Here is a 20920-nt window from a genome sequence, read left to right as displayed (position 1 = left end):
CTCACTGACGCATATTTATAGCAGTAGCATCGCTGCGGTCGGCACTCGCACTCCGGGCACAGCTGGTCCCCAAAAGAATGGGTGAAAGACAAAGCCACACGCTCCCACTGCAGTTGGTGTCCAAGCCTGACCAGTCGGCCTCTTCTCCTCATAGGGCCCCATACATATGCTAGGGGGAGAGGAACAATCTTAGGAGGAAAACTGTGAACTTCAGAGTTACATTAGAGTGACAGATGTAGGGATGTGTTGAACCCTGACAGCTGCACGTTCCCATTTTAAGAGTGCATTAACACAATGTCATTACAGAGTTCAGAGCGAGCAAAGGGAGAATAACCCCAGCTCTGGCATCCACCTTATAATAAATGAACAGAGAATAATTCAAGTAAATGTTTCAGATGACAGCCAGGCATGTACACTCTGCAATGTGTTTACTAGGATGGCTAATATTTGACTCACGCCTAACTTGAGACAGCCCCAGTGATGTGTTGCCAGTTTTTGAAGATTTATTTTCCAACAAATGTGCTTCGACTGATGAACCCCCAAAGCACTTGAGGTGAACAAAGGATTAGATAGGTAAAAATCTATACAGAAGTGGCACCACTGTCGTCTCTGATAAGCAATATGGTGATAATTCCATCTGGCCTATCAAATTCAATCACATAGATTTTTAAAGCCCTTTTTACATCAGCAGTTGTCACAAAGTGCTTATACTGATACCCAGCCTAAAACCCCAAAGAGCAAGCGTTGCAGATGTAGAAGCACAGTGGCTAGGAAAAACTCCCTTGAAAGGCAGGAACCTAGGAAGAAACCTAGAGGACCAGCCCTCTTCTGGCTGTGCAGGGTGTAGATTATAAGAGTACGTGGCCATTAAGGCCAGGTTGAATATCTTGAAGAACAAACGTTCATAGATGACCAGCAGGGTCAAATAATCACAGTGGTTACATAGGGTGCAACAGGTCAACACCTCAGGAGTAAATGTCAGTTGGCTTTTCATAGCCGATCATTCAGAGGTCGAGGCAGCTTGTCTGGTAGAGAGAGCGAGCGAGAGAAAAATAGAAAGTCAAAACAGGAAGTCCGGGACAAGTTTGCTCGTCGGGTGAACAGGTCAGGGTTCCATAGCCGCAGGCAGAACAACAGAAACTGGATCAGCAGCACAATCAGGTGGACTGGGGACAGCCAGGAGTTGTCAGGCCAGGTAGGGGCAGGTAGGCCTGAAGCATGGTCTTAAGGCTCAGGTCCTCCGGGAGGGGAGACTGAGAGAGACAGACAGGATAATTATAGGGAGCACTTTTTATTTTTTATTATTTATTTCACCTTTATTTAACCAGATAAGCCAGTTGAGAACAAGTTCTCATTTACAACTGCGACCTGGCCAAGATAAAGCAAAGCAGTGTGACAAAAGCAACACAGAGTAACACATGGGATAAACAAATGTACAGTCAATAACACAATAGAAAAGTCTATGTAAGGCCTCCCGGGTGGCGCAGTGGTTAAGGGTGCTGTACTGCAGCGCCAGCTGTGCCATCAGAGTCCCTGGGTTCGCGCCCAGTCGGTAGGGATCTCCTTGTCTCATCGCGCACCAGCAACTCCTGTGGCGGGCCGGGCGCAGTGCGCGCTAGCCAAGGTTGCCAGGTGCACGGTGTAGCCTCCGACACATTGGTGCGGCTGGCTTCCGGAGTACGGCTGGTTGGGTTGTGTATCGGAGGACGCATGACATTCAGCCTTCGTCTCTCCCGAGCCCGTATGGGAGTTGTAGCAATGAGACAAGATAGTAGCTACTACAACAATTGGATACCACGAAATTGGGGAGAAAAAGGGGTAAATTCACTGTCTATGTACAGTGTGTGCAAATGTGGTAAGATTAGGGAGGTAAGGCAATAAATAGGCCATAGAGGCAAAATAATTACAATTTAGCATTAACACTGGAGTGATAGATGTGCAGATGCAGATGTGTAAGTAGAGATACTGGGGTGCAAAAGAGCAAAAAAATAAAAATAATAATAATATGGGGATGAGGTAGTTGGGTGTGCTATTTACAGATGGGCTGTGTACAGGTACAGTGATTGGTAAGCTTCTCTGACAGCTGATGCTTAAAGTTAGAGAGGGAGGTATAAGTCTCCAGCTTCAGTGATTTTTGCAATTCATTCCAGTCATTGGCAGCAGAGAACTGAAAGGAAAGGCGGCCAAAGGGGGTGTTGGCTTTGGGGATGACCAGTGAAATATACCTGTTGGAGTGTGTGCTACGGGTGGGTGACCAGTGAGCTGGGATAAGGCTTGGCTTTACCTAGCAAAGACTTATAGATGACCTGGAGCCAGTGGGTTTGGCGACGAATATGTAGCAAGGGCCAGTCAACGAGTGCATACAGGTCGCAGTGGTGGGTAGTATATGGCCTTTGGTGATGCTAGTCAGACGGGAGGGTGCGAGCAGCAATCAGTTGAAGGGCATGCATTTAGTTTTACTAGCATTTAAAAGCAGTTGGAAGCCACGGAAGGAGTGTTGTATGGCATTGAATCTTGTTTGGAGTTTTGTTAACACAGTGTCCAAAGAAGGGCCAGATGTATACAGAATAGTGTCGTCTGTGTAGAGGTGGATCAGAGAATCACCAGCAGCAAGAGCGACATCATTGATAAATACAGAGTAAAGAGTAGGCCCGGTGTGCTATTTCTTACATTATTAGCCCAGAAATGTTTTTGTTAAAAATACAAGCATTTCGCTACACCTCCAATAACATCTGCTAAATGTGACCAATAAAATTTGATTTGGATTTCTGGGGCCCACAAATATCTCCCCCACCGAACAAGCATGAGGAGCGCATACCTGGACAGGACGATCAAGTCAGTGACTCAACCCACTCAAATTGAGTATAGCGAAAAAAGCCTGGCATGAAGTGAGGGACGGCATGGAATATTAGGGACGGCATGGGATAGCGTGAGCAAGGCCAGTGACTCAGAGGCAGAAAGAGTGGTTCATCACTCCAGTGCCTTACCGTTAACTAGTGCTGAGGGATTAGTGCTTTCAGTTCGATTATGTAAGGGATAATCAAGAGGATCTATGCGTTCTATGGAAAATAATGAACAACGTGGAAGGTGTGTTCCACGACGCGCTAGCAGAGTGGAACTGACCTTCCACGGAGTTGCATTATTTTTCAGAGAACGCACAGCCACGTGTTGATTATCCCTTTTATACAATGGCTATAATTGAACACATTTGCCGCTAGAAATAATAATTATTTAATTATGCACGCTCTAGAATTCCCTTCAAGCCAATCAGAAACGAGTATTCAACAATGCCATGGTATAATTAATCAATAAGACACGAGGGGGTGGGGTATATGGCCAAAATACCACGGCTAAGTGGTGATCTTATGTATGACATAAGGTGGAGTGTGCCTGGATACAGCCCTTAGCCATGGTATATTGGCCATATACCAAACTCAGCAACAAAAAAAAGAAACGTCCTCTCCCTGTCAACTGCATTTATTTTCAGCAAACTTAACATGTGTAAATGTTTGTATGAACATGACAAGTTTCAACAACAGACATAAACTGAATACGTTTCACCGACATGTGACTTAACAGAAATTGATTAATGTGTCCCTGAACAAAGGGGGGGTTAAAATCAAAAGGAACAGTCAGTATCTGGTGTGGCCACCAGCTGCATTAAGTCCAGCAGTGCATCTCCTCCTCATGGATGCACCAGATTTGCCAGTTCTTGCTGTGAGATGTTACTGCACTTTTCCACCAAGGCACCTGCAAGTTCCTGGACATTTATGTGGGGAATGGCCCTAGCCCTCCGATACAGCAGGTCCTAGACATGCTCAATGAGATTGAGATCAGGGCTCTTCGCTGGCCATGGCAGAACACTGACGTTCCTGTCTTGCAGGAAATCACGCACAGAACGAGCAGTATAGCTGGTGGAATTGTCATGCTGGAGGGTCATGTCAGGATGAGCCTACAGGAAGGGTACCACGTGAGGGAGGAGGATGTCTTCCCTGTAACGCACAGTATGAGATTGCTTGCAATGACAAGCTCAGTCCGATGATGCTGTGACACACCGCCCTAGACCATGATGGACCCTCCACCTCCAAATCGAACCCGCTCCAGAGTACAGGCCTCGGTGTAACGCTCATTCCTTCGACGATGAACGCGAATCCGACCATCACCTCTGGTGAGACAACACCGCGACTCGTCAGTGAAGAGCACTTTTTTCACAGTCCTGTCTGGTCCAGCGATGGTGGGTTTGTGCCCATAGGCGATGTTGTTGCCGGTGGTGTCTGGTGAGGACCTGCCTTACAACAGGCCTACAAGCCCTCAGTCCTGCTTCTCTCAGCCTATTGCGAACAGTCTGAGCACTGATGGAGGGAATGTGTGTTCCTGGTGTAACTCGGGCAGTTGTTGTTGCCATCCTGTACCTGTCCCGCAGGTGTAATGTTTGGATGTACCGATCCTGTGCAGGTGTTGTTACACGTGGTGTGCCACTGCGAGGACGATCAGCTGTCCGTCTGTCTCCCTGTCTTAGGCGTCTCACAGTACGGACATTGCAATTTATTGCCCTGGCCACATCTGCAGTCCTCATGCCTTCTTGCAGCATGCCTAAGGCACATTCACGCAGATGAGCAGAGACCCTGGGCATCTTTATTTTGGTGTTTTACCAGAGTCAGTAGAAAGGCCTCTTTAGTGTCCTACGTTTTCATAACTGTGACCTTAATTGCCTACTGTCTGTAAGCTGTTAGTGTCGTAACAACCCTTCCACAGGTGCATGTTCATTAATTGTTTATGGTTCATTGAACAAGCATGGGGGAAAAGTGTTTAATCCCTTTAGAATGAAGATCTGTGAAGTTATTTGGATTTTTACGAATTATCTTTGACAGACAGAGTCCTGAAAAAGGGACGTTCCTTTTTTTTGCTGAGTTTACAAACCCCCGAGGTACCTTATTGCTATTATAAACTGGTTACCAACGTAATTAGAGCAGTAAAAATTAATGTTTTGTCATACCTGTGGTATACGGTCTGATATACCACAGCTGTCAGTTTATCAGCATTCAGGTCTTGAACCAGCCAGTTCGTAATACAAAATATTTTTTTTAACATAAAATGCATTTTGTGGGTTGAATGCTGTAACACAGAATAAAACAATAAAAGTCCAATGATGTTAGTGACTACCCATTTCTGCTTCACTTATTAACAATCATTTATTCACATTACTTTATTCAAATGTTTTAGTTGTGTATATTACATTTGTTTTATTTGATGACTATTTCATTCCAAGGCATCTCATCTCTATAGAGCTGCTGCCTATGCGGTCTGATAATCACTATTTTGTAGTTCTTCAAAGTAAATAAGGCATACTTTTATGACTGCTGAATACAATATATCAATCACTTAGATAATGTCATTTCAGGTAGATACACGACATTACCAAAAGTATGTGGACACCTGCTAGTCAAACATCTCATAACAGAATCATGGGCATTAATATGAAGTTTGCTTACATATCAGCCTCCACTCTTCTGGGAAGTCATTCCACTAGATGCTGGAATATTGCTGCGAGGACTTGCTTCCAATTCAGCCACAAGAGCATTAGTGAGGTTGGGCGATTAGGCCTGGCTCGCAGTCGGGTTCCAATTCATCCCAAAGGTGTTCGATGGGGTTGAGGTCAAGACTCTTCTGTGCAGGCCAGTCAAGTTCTTCCACACCGATCTTTGTTCATGGGGGCATTGTCATTCTGAAACAGGAAAGGGCCTTCCCCAAACGGCTGCCAAAGTTAGAATTGTATGCTGTAGCTTTAAGATCTCTTCACTGGAACTTAGGGGCCTAGCCCGAACAAAAAACTTTACAGTTGGCACTTTGCATTTGGGCAGGTGGTGTTCTCCTGGCATCCGCCAAACCCAAATTCATCCTTCGATCTGCCAGATGGTGAAGCATGATTAATTTGATTTATTAGGATCCCCATTAGCCGACAATCACTCCAGAGAACACATTACCACTGCTCCAGAGCCCAATGGCAGGGAGCTTTACACCACTCCAGCAGACACTTGTCATGGTGATTTTGGGCTTGTATGTGGCTGCTCGGCCATGGAAACCGATTTCATAAAGCTCCCAAACGTTTTTGGAACTCAGCAGTGCGTTGCAACCAAGGACAGACGATTTTTACGCGCTTCAGCACTTGGCGGTCCCGTTCTGTAAGCTTGTGTGGCCTACCACTTCACTGCTGAGCCATTGTCACGCCTAGACTTCCAACTTCACTTAGTTGACCGGGGCAGCTCTAGCAGGGCAGAAATTTGATGAACTGAATTGTTGCATCATATGACAGTGCCACATTGAAAGTCACTGAGCTCTTCAGTAAGGCCAGTCTACTGCCAATGTTTCCCTATGGAGATTGCATGGCTGTGTGCTCGATTTTATACCTGTCCGCAACGGGTGTGGCTGAAATAGCCAAAACCACTCATTTCAAGTGGCTTCCACACACACACGTTCAAAAGTTTGAGGTCACTTAGAAATGTCCTTGTTTTTGAAAGAAAATCATTTTTTTGTCCATTAAAATAACTTGATCAGAAATACTGTGTAGACATTGTTAATGTCGTGACTATTGCAGCTAGAAATAGCAGATTTTTTAAAATGGAATATCTACATAGGCCCATTATCACCAACTCTCACTCCTGTGTTCCAATGGCAGGTTGTGTTAGCTAATCCAATTGATCATTTTAAAGGCTAATTTGTCATTAGAAAACTCTTTTGCAATTACATTAGCACAGCTGAAAACTGTGTTCTGATTAAAGAAGCAATAAAACTGGCATGCTTTAGACTAGTTGAGTATCAACATTTGTGGGTTCCTCTGTCCAGTGTCTGTTCTTTGGCCAATCTTAATATTTTATTTTTATTGGCCAGTCCAAGATAGATTTTTCTTTGCAACTTTGCCTAGAAGGCCAGCATCCCAGAACTTTAATTTAAAGGTTGAGACAGTCTGCGTCTCTCATATGGATCGGCAGAACATTCCATAAGAAAGAGGCTCTATAGGAAAAAGCCATGTCTCCAGTTGTTTGCTTAGAAATTGTAGGAACAATGAGGCCTGCATCTATAACCGTAGAGTAAGTATATGTAGGGCAGGACCAAATCTTAGCAAGTCCATGAAATACTTTGTAAGTTACCAGTAAAACCTTGAAATCAGCCTTAGCCATAACAGGAAGCCAGCGTAGATGCTAATACTGGAGTAATATGACCGCATTTGAGGTTCCAGTCAAGATTTAGCAGGTATATTTTGCACTGGCTTTAGTGCCTTATTCGGGTTTTAGAGTATTACAATCCATTATGATTTACACAAGTGTCCAAGGGAGCAGGCTAGGGCCTGGGTGACATGACTGAATCCTGTTAGACTGCACATCCGGGTATGTCCACAACTGTGAACAATTACCCAGAGCATAATAAGTGACCCTGAAATCAGTCACTGATTGAAGGCAAGAAAGAAAAAAAAGAAGAAGAAAGTGTTGCCAGTGTATTTAGCTGTCACAGGAATCTTTTCCCAGCTATGTCTGAAATCAGGCCTTGATGTACACTGCCACCTGCTGGTCCACTAGATTACTTGGTGGGACCTTGATCTACATACACTTGTTTTGGGCAGCATAAGAAGTCATGATTGATATTGAACATTCATGAGAGCTGTTGGTAAACTGTGCATGACAAGCAAAGAAGCAAGCAAAGTATTTATTCTACAAACTACATATATACAAAAATACACATGTATAACATTTGAGAATTAACATTTAATGTGAAATGACAACTAAAATGTATAAAAACAATCCTTGATCCTTGATTATGATGTGCAGCCACAGCACAGCACTTGATCATACTGTCCACTGTAGCTGAGGAGGATAAAGAGAAAACAATGAGTAACAGGCTAAATAAAGTTCAAGAGAGAGTAGATGCTCTGCACTGCTTGCTTACATCATAAAATACTGCATACCATCATAGGTACCCTCATGGAAAGTTGCGCCTGTGTTGTCAGCACACATGTACCAGTTATGCAGGGTTTAGCAGAGTCCAGTCTAGGGCTGGGTGATAGGGCCGAAAAATCATTGATTTAAATTTTTTTTTAAACTTAGGCAATTCACTAGAGACTTAATAAATAAGCTCTTGTACATTTAAAGCTCAAATACAAGGCATTTCAGTCAGCAATAATCTAATGAATTCAAGGCGTGTGAAATTAAGCTAAATAAGCCTCACTAATCAATTTATTTTATCAAATTAGTTTAACCTGCTTTTTTGCAATAATCACTGATGAGGCTTGCAAGTCTGTGAAAATGCCCAGTTACAAATTTAAAACCAAAACCATTGAATGATGCACATTCACTAATAATTACTCATTTATTGTAACAGGCATTATAGGAAATTAACACGCCGCAATCTCAAGTAAACGTGCTAGTGAGGCAGAACAGTTGAATTGTTATGTCTCCAACTGAACAGCATGCTAGACTGTCCACTTTGTTCAGACGTAAAAATCAAGATGCCTACCTTATTTCTCAGAATGAGAACATGTTGCCAAATCCTTACAGTAGTGTTATGCTTATTGCACATTTATAAACAGACTATACAGACTAAAATGCTGCTAGCGGTACCACAATGTGACAAACTGAGCATTACATTTCCAGAATCAACGTTCATTGATACTCTTTAGTAATGTGTGCTCTGCGCGCAATTTGAGTAGTTGAGACAAACATGTATCGTTAGAAAGGTACATTTTCTATTACAGTAAAATGCCTCAATCTGTTTCAGTGTCCATGACCGATTGTTGGACCAAACCGCTCATGCAAATAGCGAATTGAAACCGCTTGTCAGAGGGGAAGAGGTAACCTCTCAATTTTGTTAGTGTGAGTTGCAGAGGGAGGGGTTTGGTGTGTAAACAAAGGAAGAGGCGAAGCGAGAGGTTTCACTCTCGCCAAAATAAGCCCAATGCGTTTCTATGGGCTTATTTTGGACCTAAGCTTGTCACGTGCCTTTGGGACAACGACTTTCATTGTTAGGGCAGAGACATGATCCTCTCACCATTATATACAGAACTCTTGTGTAAATGGGAAGGAGCACAGCACAGGAGTGAAAGCGGCGAGACCAAAAATACGAGAACAAGCCAATATAAAATGCATAAACATGAATTCAAAGAAACCTTGATTCTTGCGATACAGGCATTTGTGGGGGCAGTGCAGGTTATGTTATATGACCATGCAGTCTATTGTTCTGCCCCTTTAGTACATCCTGACAAAGTGAGCTTCCTGTTGATTTTATTAGATTTGGCGTTGCCCACACGGTACCCTGTGTGAGCGTTGAGGATAAACTAAGTCGAGAACTCCATATACCATGGAAATTATTTAACTTATTTAACTTCCTGAGGTCATTACACTACGGTAGCGAAATCGCAGTAGATGCAGTGCTTGCCGTTTTTACTCAACTCGGAAGAGATGCTCCCTCTGACTCGATTAAAGAAAGGGCAAATTCAGTGGATGAAAGGAGAAGGGTGAGGAGTCACTTACTCGATGACAGTGCAGACAGAGCAGCAGGATCTGGAGCAGCTGGCACACTGCTGGATGCAGGAGGGGCAGGCTGGGCGGTCACACTGGGAGCACGGCCTCCTGGTGCCCTGGGCCTTCTGACACACACAGCACCCCACTGGAGCCAACGCTGAACCTGAGACAACCATACACACAGACCATTCTGGAAATGTGTCAAAATATCCCAATTGTGGGCAAGTGTCCGTCTCATGTACTAACGCACAGGTGTCAAACTCATTACACAGAGAGCCAAGTATCTGTGAGTTCACACTCCCCTGTAAGATTACAGATGAGTCCGAAAATCACATCAACTGGTTGTATATAGGGCCGGGACAATACCAGTATCGCGGCAAGGAAACAAAACACGAAGTGGATTTAACTTCTTTAGGAAAAACAGCCCTAATGTTGAAACAAACATGTCATCCAGAGTTGCATTAACTTATTTTACAACCCATGGCACACAATATTTACATACAGAAGGTTTCTAAAGGACCCGGTCATCTGCTGTGTTTATTTTTTACCTCTAAAAAATTGTGCGATACTGGTATTGTCCTGGCCCTAGATGTTTAAGTCTTAATTATTTTGTTTACACAACCAGCAGTTTGACACCCCTGTACTAAACAGCAATCATTTCCTGAAATGAAGTTGGAATGGTGATTCCAAGTCTGATAGTAGTGGTTTCCTTCAGCCCACTCTCAGATGTGGGTGAAAGGTTGCAGTTTACATGAGAAGCTCATTACCTTGAACAGGTGTAGTTCTCTGTAGTCTGCCATCTTGCCCAATCAGTGTCTGTCCCCTCAGGAGTGTCTGGCTCACATCAGGTTTCATACCTGACCCCGATGGCTGTATTGCTGAGCACTTCTCTGCATCTATATTCCAGATTTTCCCCATGACAGCTTTGGTCCCATTGAAGAGCAGGTCCTTCGTCTTTTCTGGAAGAGAAGTGCCGAGACATTAACACATACTAGCAGTTTATTATTTTTATTTCACCTTTATTTAACCAGGTAGGCCAGTTGGGAACAAGTTCTCATTTACAACTGCGACCTGGCCAAGATTAAATAAAGCAGTGCGACAAAAACAACAGTTACATGGGATAAATGTACAAAATGTACAGTCAATAACACAATAGAACAATCTATGTACAGTGTGTACAAATGCAGTAAGATTAGGGACGTAAGGCAACAAATAGGCCATAGAGGCTAAATAATTACAATTTAGCATTACACTGGAGTGAGGTGTGCAAGTAGAGATACTGGGGTGCAAAAGAGCAAGAGGATTAGTAACAATATGGGGAGGAGGTAGTTGGGTGTGCTATTTACAGATGGGCGGTGTACAGGTACAGTGATCGTAAGGTGATCCGACAGCTGATACTTAAAGTTAGAGAGGGAGGTATAAGTCTCCAGCTTCAGCGATTTTTGAATTCGTTCCAGTCATTGGCAGCAGAGAACTGGAAGGAAAGGCAGCCAAGGGAGGTGTTGGCTTTGGGGATGACCAGTGAAATATTCCTGCTGCAGCACGTGCTACGGGTGGGTGCTGCTACGGTGACCAGTGAGCTGAGATAAGGCGAAGCTTTACCTAGCAAAGACTTGTAGATGACCTGGAGCCAGTGGGTTTGGCGATGAATATGTAGCAAGGGCCAGCCAACGAGAGCATACAGATCGCAGTGGTGGGTAGTATATGGGGCTTTGGTGACAAAACGGATGGCACTGTGATAGCAAATTGGATGTAGTCTGAGTAGAGTTTTAGAGACTATTTTGTACATGATCACCGAAGGATATTCCGTTTTACGAGGGTATGTATTGCAGCATGAGGCCTCGGAGGCTTTGTTGCGAAATAGGAAGCAGATTTATTTAATTTTGGATTGGAGATGCTTAATGCGAGTATGGAAGGAGAGTTTACAGTCTAACCAGACACCTAGGTATTTGTAGTTGTCCATATATTCTAAGTCAGAACCGTCCAGAGTAGTGATGCTAGTCAGGCGGGAGGGTGCGGGTAGCAATTGGTTGAAGAGAATGCATTTAGTTTTACTGGCATTTAAAAGTAGCTGGAGGCCACGGAAGGAGGGTTGTATGGCATTGAAGCTTGTTTGGAGGTTTGTTAACGGTGTCCAAAGAAGGGCCAGAATGGTGTCGTCTGCATAGAAGTGGATCAGATAATCACCAGCAGCAAGAGCGACATCATTGATATATACAGAGAAAAGAGTGAGCTTGAGAATTGAACCCTGTGGCAACCCCTTAGAGACTGCCAGAGGTCCAGACATGACACACTGAACTATCTGAGAAGTAGTTGGTGAACCCGACGATGCAGTCAGTTGAGAAGCCAAGGCTATTGAGGCGGCCGATAAGAATGCGGATTGACAGAGTCGAAAGCCTTGGCCAGGTTGATGAAGACAGCTGCACAGTACTGTATTTTATTGATGGGGGTTATGATATGGTTTAGGACTTTGAGCGTGGGTGAGGTGCACTCATGACCAGCTCGGAAACCAAATTGCATAGTGGAGAAGGTACGGTGGGATTCTAAATGGTTGGTGATCGGTTTAATAACTTGGCTTTCGAAGACTTTAGCAAAAGGCAGGGCAGGATGGATATTGGTCTAACAGTTTGGGTCTAGTGTCTCCCCCTTTGAAGAGGGGCATGACTGCGGCAGCGTTCCAATCTTTGGGGATTTCAGACGAAACGAAAGGAGGTTGAACAATAGGGGTTGCAACAATTTCAGTGGATAATTTTAGAAAAAGAGGTCGTCTAGCCCAGCTGATTTGTAGGGATCCAGAATTTGCAGCTCTTTCAGAACATCAGCTGTCTGGATTTGGGTGAAGGAGAGTCGGGGGGGGGGGGGGGAGTTGCTGTAGGGGGTGCTGAGATGCTGGCTGGGGTAGGGGTAGCCAGGTGGAAAGCATGGCCAGCCGTAGAAAAATGCTTATTGAAATTGGATTATAGTGGCTTTATCGGTGGTGACAGCGTTTCCTAGCCTCAGTGTGGTGGACAGCGGAGGTTCTCTTATTCGCCATGGACTTTAGTGTCCCAGAACTTTTTGGAGTTTGTGCTGCAGGATGCACATTTCTGTTTGAAAAAGCTAGCCTTTGCTTTCCTAACTGCCTGTATATTTGGGTTCCTAAGTTCACTGAAAAGTTGCATATAGCAGGGACTATTCGAAGCTAGTGCAGTGCACCACAGGATGTTTTTGTGCTGGTCAAGGGCAGTAAAGTATGGGGTGAACCAAGGGCTATATCTGTTCTTTGTTCTACATTTTTTGGAAGGGGCATGCTTATTGAAGATGGGCATAGACCTGGATAGTAGGACAGAACTCTGCAGGCTAACTACGACCCCTTTAGCAGTTCTATCTTATGTTTCACCAAGACGTAGCTGAACGAAGAAACTGAAAATATACAGCTGGCGGGATTTTCCAAGCACCAGCAGAACAGAGATGCTACCTCTGGTAAGACAAGGTGTGGGGGTGTGTGTCTTTGTCAATAACAGCAGGTTAATATTAAAGAAGTATCAAGGTATTTCTCGCCTGAGGCAGAGTACCTTATGATAAGCTGTCGACCACACGATCTGTATTATTCGTAGCCGTCTATTTACCACCACAAAGCGAAGCTGGCACTAAGACCGCTCTCAACCAACTCTACAAGGTCATAAGCAAAGAACAAAATGCTCACCCAGAAGCGGCACTCCTAGTGGCCTGGGACTTTAATGCAGGCAAACTTAAATAAGTTTCATCAAATTTTTACCAGCATGTCACGTGCAACCAGGGGAAAAATAAATCCTAGACCACCTTTACTCCAGAGACGCATACAAAGCTCTCCCTCCATTTGGAAAATCTGACCATAATTCTATCCTCCCGGTTCCTGCTTACAAGCAAAAACTAAAGCAAGAAGTACCAGTGACTTGCTCAATACGGAAGTGGTCAGATGACGCGGATGCTACACTACAGGACTGTTTTGCTAGCACAGACTGGAATACATTCCGGGATTCATCCAATGGCACCGGCTTCATCAATAACTGCATCGATGATGTCGTCACCACAGTGACTGTACGTACATATCCCAACCAGAAGCCATGGATTACAGGCAACATCCGCATTGAGCTAAATGCTACAGCTGCCGCTTTCAAGGAGCGGGACACTAATCCGGACGCTTATAAGAAATCAAGCTATGCTCTCAGACGAACCATCAAACAAGCAAAGCGTCAACACGGGATTAAGACTGAATCCTACTACACCGGCTCTGACGGTCATCGGATGTGGCAGGGCTTAAACTATTACGGACTACAAAAGGAAAACCCAGATGCGAGCTGCCCAGTGACGTGAACCTACTAGACAAGCTAAATGCATTTTATGCTAGCTTTGAGGCAAGCAACACTGAAGCATGCACGAGTGCACCAGCTGTTCTGGATGACTGATAACGCTCTCGGTATCCGATGTGAACAAAACCTTTAAACAGGTCAGCATTCACAAAGTCGCTGGGCCAGACGGATTGCCAGGACGTGTACTCAAAGCAAGCGGACCAACTGTCAAGTGTATTCACTGACATTTACAATCTCCCTGACAAAGTCTGAAATACCTACATGTTTCAAGCGGACCACCAGAGTCCCTGTGCCCAAGGAAGCGAAGGTAACCTGCCTAAATGATTACTGCCCTGTGGAACTCCCGTCAGTAGCCATGAAGTGCTTTGAAAGGCTGGTCATGGCTCACAACAGCATCCTCCCGGACTCCCTAAACCCACTCCAATTTGCATACCACCCCAACAGATCCACAGATGACGCAATCTCAAGCGCACTCCACACTAGCCTTTCCCACCTGAAAAAAGGAACACCTATTTGAGAATGCTGTTCATTGACTACAGCTCAGCGTTCAAAACCAGTGCATACAAAGCACACCACTAAGCTAAGGACCCTGGGACTAAACACCTCCCTCTGCATCCTGGACTTACCGACGGGCCGCCCCCAGTCGGAAAGACTAGGCAACAACGTCTGCCACACTGATCCTCAACACTGGGGCGTGTACTTAGTCCCCTCCTGTATTCCCTGTTCACCCACGGCCAAACACGACTCCAACACCATCCTTATGTTTGTTGACGACACAGTGGTAGGCCTGATCAATGATGAGGCGGCCTATAGGGAGGAGGTCAGAGAACTGGCAGTGTGGTGCCAGGACAACAACCTTTCCCTCAATGTGAGCAAGACAAAGGAGCGGATCATGGACTACAGGAAAAGGCAGGCCGAACAGGCCCCCATTAACATTGACGGGGCTGCAGTGGAGCAGATTGAGAGCTTCAAGTTCCTTGGTGTCCACATCACCAACGAACTATCATGGTCCAAACATACCAAGACAGACGTGAAGTGGGCACGACAAAACCTTTTCCCGTTCAGGAGAAGGAAAAGCTTTGGTATGGGTCCCCAGATCCTCAAAAGGTTATACTGCTGCACCATCGAGAGCATTGGTTGCATCACTGCCTGGTATGGCAACTTCTCAGCATCTGACCGCAAGGCGCTAAAGAGGGTAGTGCGAATGGCCCAGTACATCACTGGGACCAAGCTTCCTGCCATCCAGGACCTATATTATAGGCGGTGTCAGAGGAAAGACCATAAAATTGTCAGCGACTCCAGTCACCCAAGTCTCAAGACTGTTCTCTGCTACCGCATGGCAAGTGGTACCAGAGTGCCAAGTCCAGGACCAAAAGGCTCCTCAAAAGCTTCTACCCCCAAGCCATTAGACTGCTTTACAATTCATATTTTACATTACACTGCTGCTACGCGCTGTTTATTTGTTACCTATGCATAGTCACTTCACCCCCACCTACATGTACAGATTACCTCAACTAGCCTGTACCCCTGCACACTGACTCGGTACCGGTGCCCCCTGTATATATCCTAGTTATTGTTATTCTTGTGTTATTACTACTTTTTATTTTAGCCTACTTGGCAAATATTTTCTTCTTCTTGAATAGCACTGTTGGTTAAAGGGCTTGTAAGTAAGCATTTCATGGTAGTCTACATTTGTTGTTGTATTCTGTGCATTTGGCAAATAAAGTTTGATTTGATAGGTGTAAACAAACGTTAACAGTAGAATGGACTTACTGAAGAGCTCTGACTCAACGTGGCACTATCATATGATGCCACCTTTTCAACAACTCAGGTCTTCAAATTTCTGCCCTGCTAGAGCTTGCCCGGTCAACTGTAAGTGCCGTTATTGTGAAGTGGAAACACCTAAAGAGCAACAGCTCAGTCGTGAGAGCTGAAGTACGTAAAAGTAGTCGGTCCTCAGTTTCACTCACTATCGAGTTCCAAGCGGCTTCTGGAAGCAACTTTAACACAATAGCGGTTGGTCGAGAGCTTCATGAAATTGGTTCCCATGGCCGAGCAGCCGCACAAGCCTAAGATCACAATGCCAAGCGTTGGCTGGAGTGGTGTAAAGCTTGCCGTCATTGGACTCTGGAGCAGCGGAAACGCGTTCTCTGGAGTGATGAATCACACTTCACCATCTGGCAGTCTGATGGACAAATGGAGTTTGTATTTATTATGGATCCCCATTAGCTGCTGCCAAGGAAGCAGCTATTGTTCCTGGGGTCCATCAAAATTAAGGCAGTTAATACAATCTTAAAAACATTACAATACATTCACAACACTGTACCCTCAGGCCCCTACTCCACCACATATCTATAGTACAAACATCCATGTGTATGTGTATAGCGTATGTTATCATGTGTATGCATGTCTTTGTATTGCGCCACAGTCCCCGCTGTTCCATAAGGTCTTTTTAAAATCTAATTTTACTGTTTGCATCAGTTGCTTGATGTGGAATATAGTTCCATGTAGTCATGGCTCTGAGGTACTGTGCGCCTCAGAGCCATATGCATGGGTGTCTGAGCATGTGTGTCCGAGCTGTGCACCAGTAGTTCAAAACAGAGTGCGGTGCTTTCAACGTGTCAATACAAAAGTAGTGATGAAGTCAATCTCTCCTCCACTTTAACCAGGAGAGACTGACATTCATATTAGCTCTGTGTACATCCAAGGTCCAGCCGTGCTGCCCTGTTCTGAGACAATAGCAATTTTCTTAAATCCTTTGTGGCACCTGACCACACAACTGAACAGTAGTCCAGGTGTGACAAAACTAGGGCCTGTAGGACTTGCCTTGTTGATAGTGCTGTTAAGGTAGATCAGTCCTTTATTAAGGACAGACTTCTCCCCATCTTAGTTACTGTTGTATCAACATGTTTTGACCATGACAATCCAGGATTACTCCAAGCAGTTTAGTCTTCTCAATTTGATACATTTATTACAAGACGTAGTTGTCCCAAATACAATGCTTTTAGTTTAAGAAATATTTAGGACTAACTTATTCCTTGCCGCCCACTCTGAAACTGCAACTCTTTGTTGAGTGTTGCAGTCATTTCAGTCGCTGTAGTAGCTGACATGTATAGGTGTTGAGTCATCCGCATACATAGACACGGGCTTCACTCAAAGCCTGTGGCATGTCATTAGTAGAGGTTGAATCAAGTAATGGGCCTAGACAGCTTCCCTAGGGAATTCCTGATTATACCTGGACTATTAGGGAGGCTTCCATTAACTTCTTATGGCTGGGGGCAGTATTGAGTAGCTTGGATGAATAAGGTGCCCAGAGTAAACTGCCTGGTCATATTGCACTTCCTAAGGCTTCCACTTGATGTCAACAGTCTTTAGAACCTTGTTTGAGGCTACTACTGTGAAGGAGGGGGGAATGCGAGCTGATTAAGTCAGGGGTCTGGCAGAATGCCATGAGCTGATCATGCGCGCTCACATGAGAGTTAGCTGCATTCAATTGCATTTCTATAGACAAAGGAATTCTCCGGTTGAAACATTATTGAAGATTTATGATAAAAACATCCTAAAGGTTGATTCTATACTTCCGTTTGACATGTTTCTACAAACTGTATGACTTTTCGTCTGAACTTGCACCTGCCCACGCCTCGTAAGTTTGAATTGTGTACTAAATGCTTGAACAAAAAAAAGAGGTATTTTGACATAAATGGACTTTATCGAACAAATCAAACATTTGTGGAACTGGGATTCCTGGGAGTGAGGTAAGTGAATATTTATAATGCCATTTCTGACTTCTGTTGACTGCACAAAGTGGCGGATATCTGTATGGCTTGTTCTGGTCTCTGTACTCAGATTATTGCATGGTGTGCTTTTTCGGAAATCTGACACAGCGGTTGCATTAAGGAGAAGTGTATCTGAAGTTCCATGCATAACACTTGTATTTTCATCAACATTTATGATGAGTATTTCTGTAAATTGATGTGGCTCTCTGCAAAATCACCGGATGTTCTGGAAGCAAAACATTACTGAACGCCAATGTAAACAGATTTTTGGACATAAATATGAACTTTAGCGAACAAAACATACATGTATTGTGTAACATGAAGTCCTATGAGAGACATCTGATGAATATCAAAGCTTAGTGATTAATTTTCTGTCTATTTCTGCTTTTTGTGACTCCTCTCTTTGGCTGGAAAAATGGATGTGTTTTTCTGTGACTAGGTGCAGACTTAACATAATCGTTTGGTGTGCTTTTGTCGTAAAGCCTTTTTGAAATTGGACACTGATGGGATTAACAAGAAGTGCATCTTTAAAATGGTGTAAAATACTTGTATGTTTGAGGAATTTTAATTATGAGATTTATGTTTTGAATTTGGCGCCCTGCACTTTCACTGGCTGTTGTCATATCGATCCCGTTAGCAGGATCTAAGCCATAAGAAGTTAAAGAAAACCTTCTGTTCTGTTAGACAGGTAACTCTTTATCTACAATATAGCAGGGGATGTAAAGTAGAGGTCGACCGATTAATCGGCATGGCCGATTTCAAGTTGTCATAACAATTGGTCATCTGCATTTTTGGACGCCTATTATGGCCGATTACATTGCAATCCACGAGGAGACTGCATGGCAGGCAGACCACCTGTTACGCGAGTGCCGCAAGGAACCAAGGTAAGTTGCTAGCTAGCATTAAACTTACCTTATAAAAAAAACCAATCTTAACATAATCACTAGTTAACTACACATGGTTGATGATATTACTAGTTTAACTAGCGGTGCCTGTTAATTTATCATTGAATTACAGCCTACTTCAACTTCGCCAAACGGGTGATGATTTCACAAAAGCACATTCGCAAAGAACGCACAATCATTGCACCAATGTACCTAACCATGAACATCAATGGCTTTCTTAAAATCAATACACAAGTATATATTTTTAAACCTGCATATTTATTTAAGAAATTCATGTCAGCAGGCAATATTAACTAGGGAAGTTGTGCCACTCCTCTTGCGTTCAGCACAAGCAGAATCAGGGTATATGCAGCAGTTTGGGCCGCCTGGCTCATTGAACTGTGTGAAGACCATGTCTTCCTAACAAAGACCGTAGTTAATGACAGAATTTTACATAATTATGACATAACTTTGAAGGTTGTGCAATGTAACAGCAATATTTAGACTTAAGGTTACCACTCGTTCGATAAAATACGGAATTATTCCGTATTTCGCTGAAAGAATAAACATTTTGTTTTCGAAATGATAGGTCATGAATATGGTCAAATCTGGAAACTAAAGCTTGTATTTCTGTGTGTTTATAATATTATAATTAAGTCTATGATTTGATAGAGCAGTCTGAGCGGTGGTAGGCAGCAGCAGGCTCATAAGCATTCATTCAAACGGCACTTTCCTGCGTTTGCCAGCAGCTCTTCGCAATGCTCGAAGCAGAGCCTTTCAAGCCCATCAACTCCCGAGATTAGCCTGGCAATACTATAGTGCCTATAAGAACATCCAATTGTCAAAGGTCTATGAAATACAAATGGTATAGAGAAATAGTCCTATAATAACTACAACCTAAAACTTCTTAGCTGGGAATATTGAAGACTCATGTTAAAAAGAACCACCAGCTTTCACATGTTCTGAGCAAGGAACTTATGTTAGATTTTTTTACATGGTACATGTTGCACTTTTACTTTCTTCTCCAACACTGTTTCTGCATTATTTAAACATGTTCCATTATTTGAGACAATTTGTTATGTATTATATTAAGTTCAAATAAGTGTTAATTCAGTATTGTTGTAATTGTCATTATTTCATATATATATATATATATATATATAAATAAAGAAGCCAATTAATCGGTATCAGCTTTTTTTGGTCCTCCAATAATTGGTATCGGCGTTGAAAAATCATCAATCGGTCGACCTCTAGTGTAAAGCCATAACACAAGTTTCCAGCAGCAGACTATGATCGATAATGTCAAAAGCCGCACTGATGTCTAACAAAGCAGCTCCCACACTTTTTGTTTGATGGATGTCAGGAGAAGATTCTGCCGGAATGCATAGTGCCAACTGTAAAGGTTTGGAAAAATAATGGTCCGTTTCTCTCCCCCCAACGACCCGTGCACAATGCGAGGTCTACACAAAAATGGTTTGTTGAGATCGGTGAAGAACTTCACTGGCGTGCACAGGGCCCTGACCTCAACCCCATCAAAAACCTTTGGGATGAATTGTGACTGAATGGAATCAAGTCCCCACTAGATGTTGGAACATTGCTATGGAAAGCCTTCCCAGAAGAGTGGAGGCTGTTATAGCAGTATGGGGGGGGACCAACTCCATATTAATGGACATGACTTTGAATGAGATTTGACGAGCGGGTGTCCACATACTTTTGGTAATGTAGTCTGACTAAGTGACAAAATAAGACACCATAGTTAACTAGCTGACAGAAAGCATGGCCAAATTCAAACGTCCCTCGTATTAGCTAGTTAACTACAGTACTGTCGCGCATGAGACATTCACCTAAAGTTGGCTAGATTAAAGATCCACCCAGCGATTTGTTAAGACTTGTAACTAGGTATGGGTGTCATGGGTGGATTAGCTATATAGCCAACGTTACTATCAAGTAGCTAATCACTTGACATGAATATTTGGCGTAGATAGCTAGTTAACAGTATGTAATCTAGCTAATACTGTTTTATCTGGTACAAGCTAGCTAAACAACATCAAACAGCGTAGGGCCAGCTAGCTAGCATTGCTAAGTTAGCGAATAGCTGAATAATTGGTTAGCTAGCCAGCAAACATTACCGAAGACCTCTTGCCTGTACGTGTTCCCAAATACGCCGTGATGATTCAACTCCTTTTGTCCAACGTGAATTTTATACTGTGATGAGAATGACTCAGCGAAAGGATACGCTCTTTTAGTCATTTCTACGAAGAACACGCGACCAAATTTGCTTGCTTCAACACAGGGATAAAATAAATAAATACCGTTCTTATAGCCAGCTACCTCAGCGGAAAATACACTAGCACGCTAACTAACCAATCCGATCTTGGACCTCTTATCACATGACACTGTGTGTTTTCTCACGCAAA

At 43.6% G+C, this 20920-nt stretch overlaps 1 protein-coding gene across 1 annotated transcript; it reads right to left on the bottom strand.

Annotated features, from left to right (window-relative positions):
* Positions 1-4985: 4985 nt before the first annotated feature.
* On the bottom strand, positions 4986-20854 carry LOC139375265 (apoptosis regulatory protein Siva-like). Its single transcript, XM_071116878.1, has 4 exons — positions 20633-20854; positions 10280-10471; positions 9522-9675; positions 4986-7859 (listed from the first exon to the last, which is right to left on the bottom strand). Exons 1-4 carry the CDS (start codon positions 20751-20753, stop codon positions 7811-7813), a joined length of 516 nt encoding a protein of 171 aa, XP_070972979.1. The 5' UTR covers positions 20754-20854; the 3' UTR covers positions 4986-7810.
* Positions 20855-20920: the final 66 nt, after the last annotated feature.

The sequence above is a fragment of the Oncorhynchus clarkii genome, chromosome 19 (assembly GCF_045791955.1).
Source record: "Oncorhynchus clarkii lewisi isolate Uvic-CL-2024 chromosome 19, UVic_Ocla_1.0, whole genome shotgun sequence".
NCBI lineage: Eukaryota > Metazoa > Chordata > Actinopteri > Salmoniformes > Salmonidae > Oncorhynchus > Oncorhynchus clarkii.
This window is presented reverse-complemented; position numbering and strand designations above follow the sequence as displayed.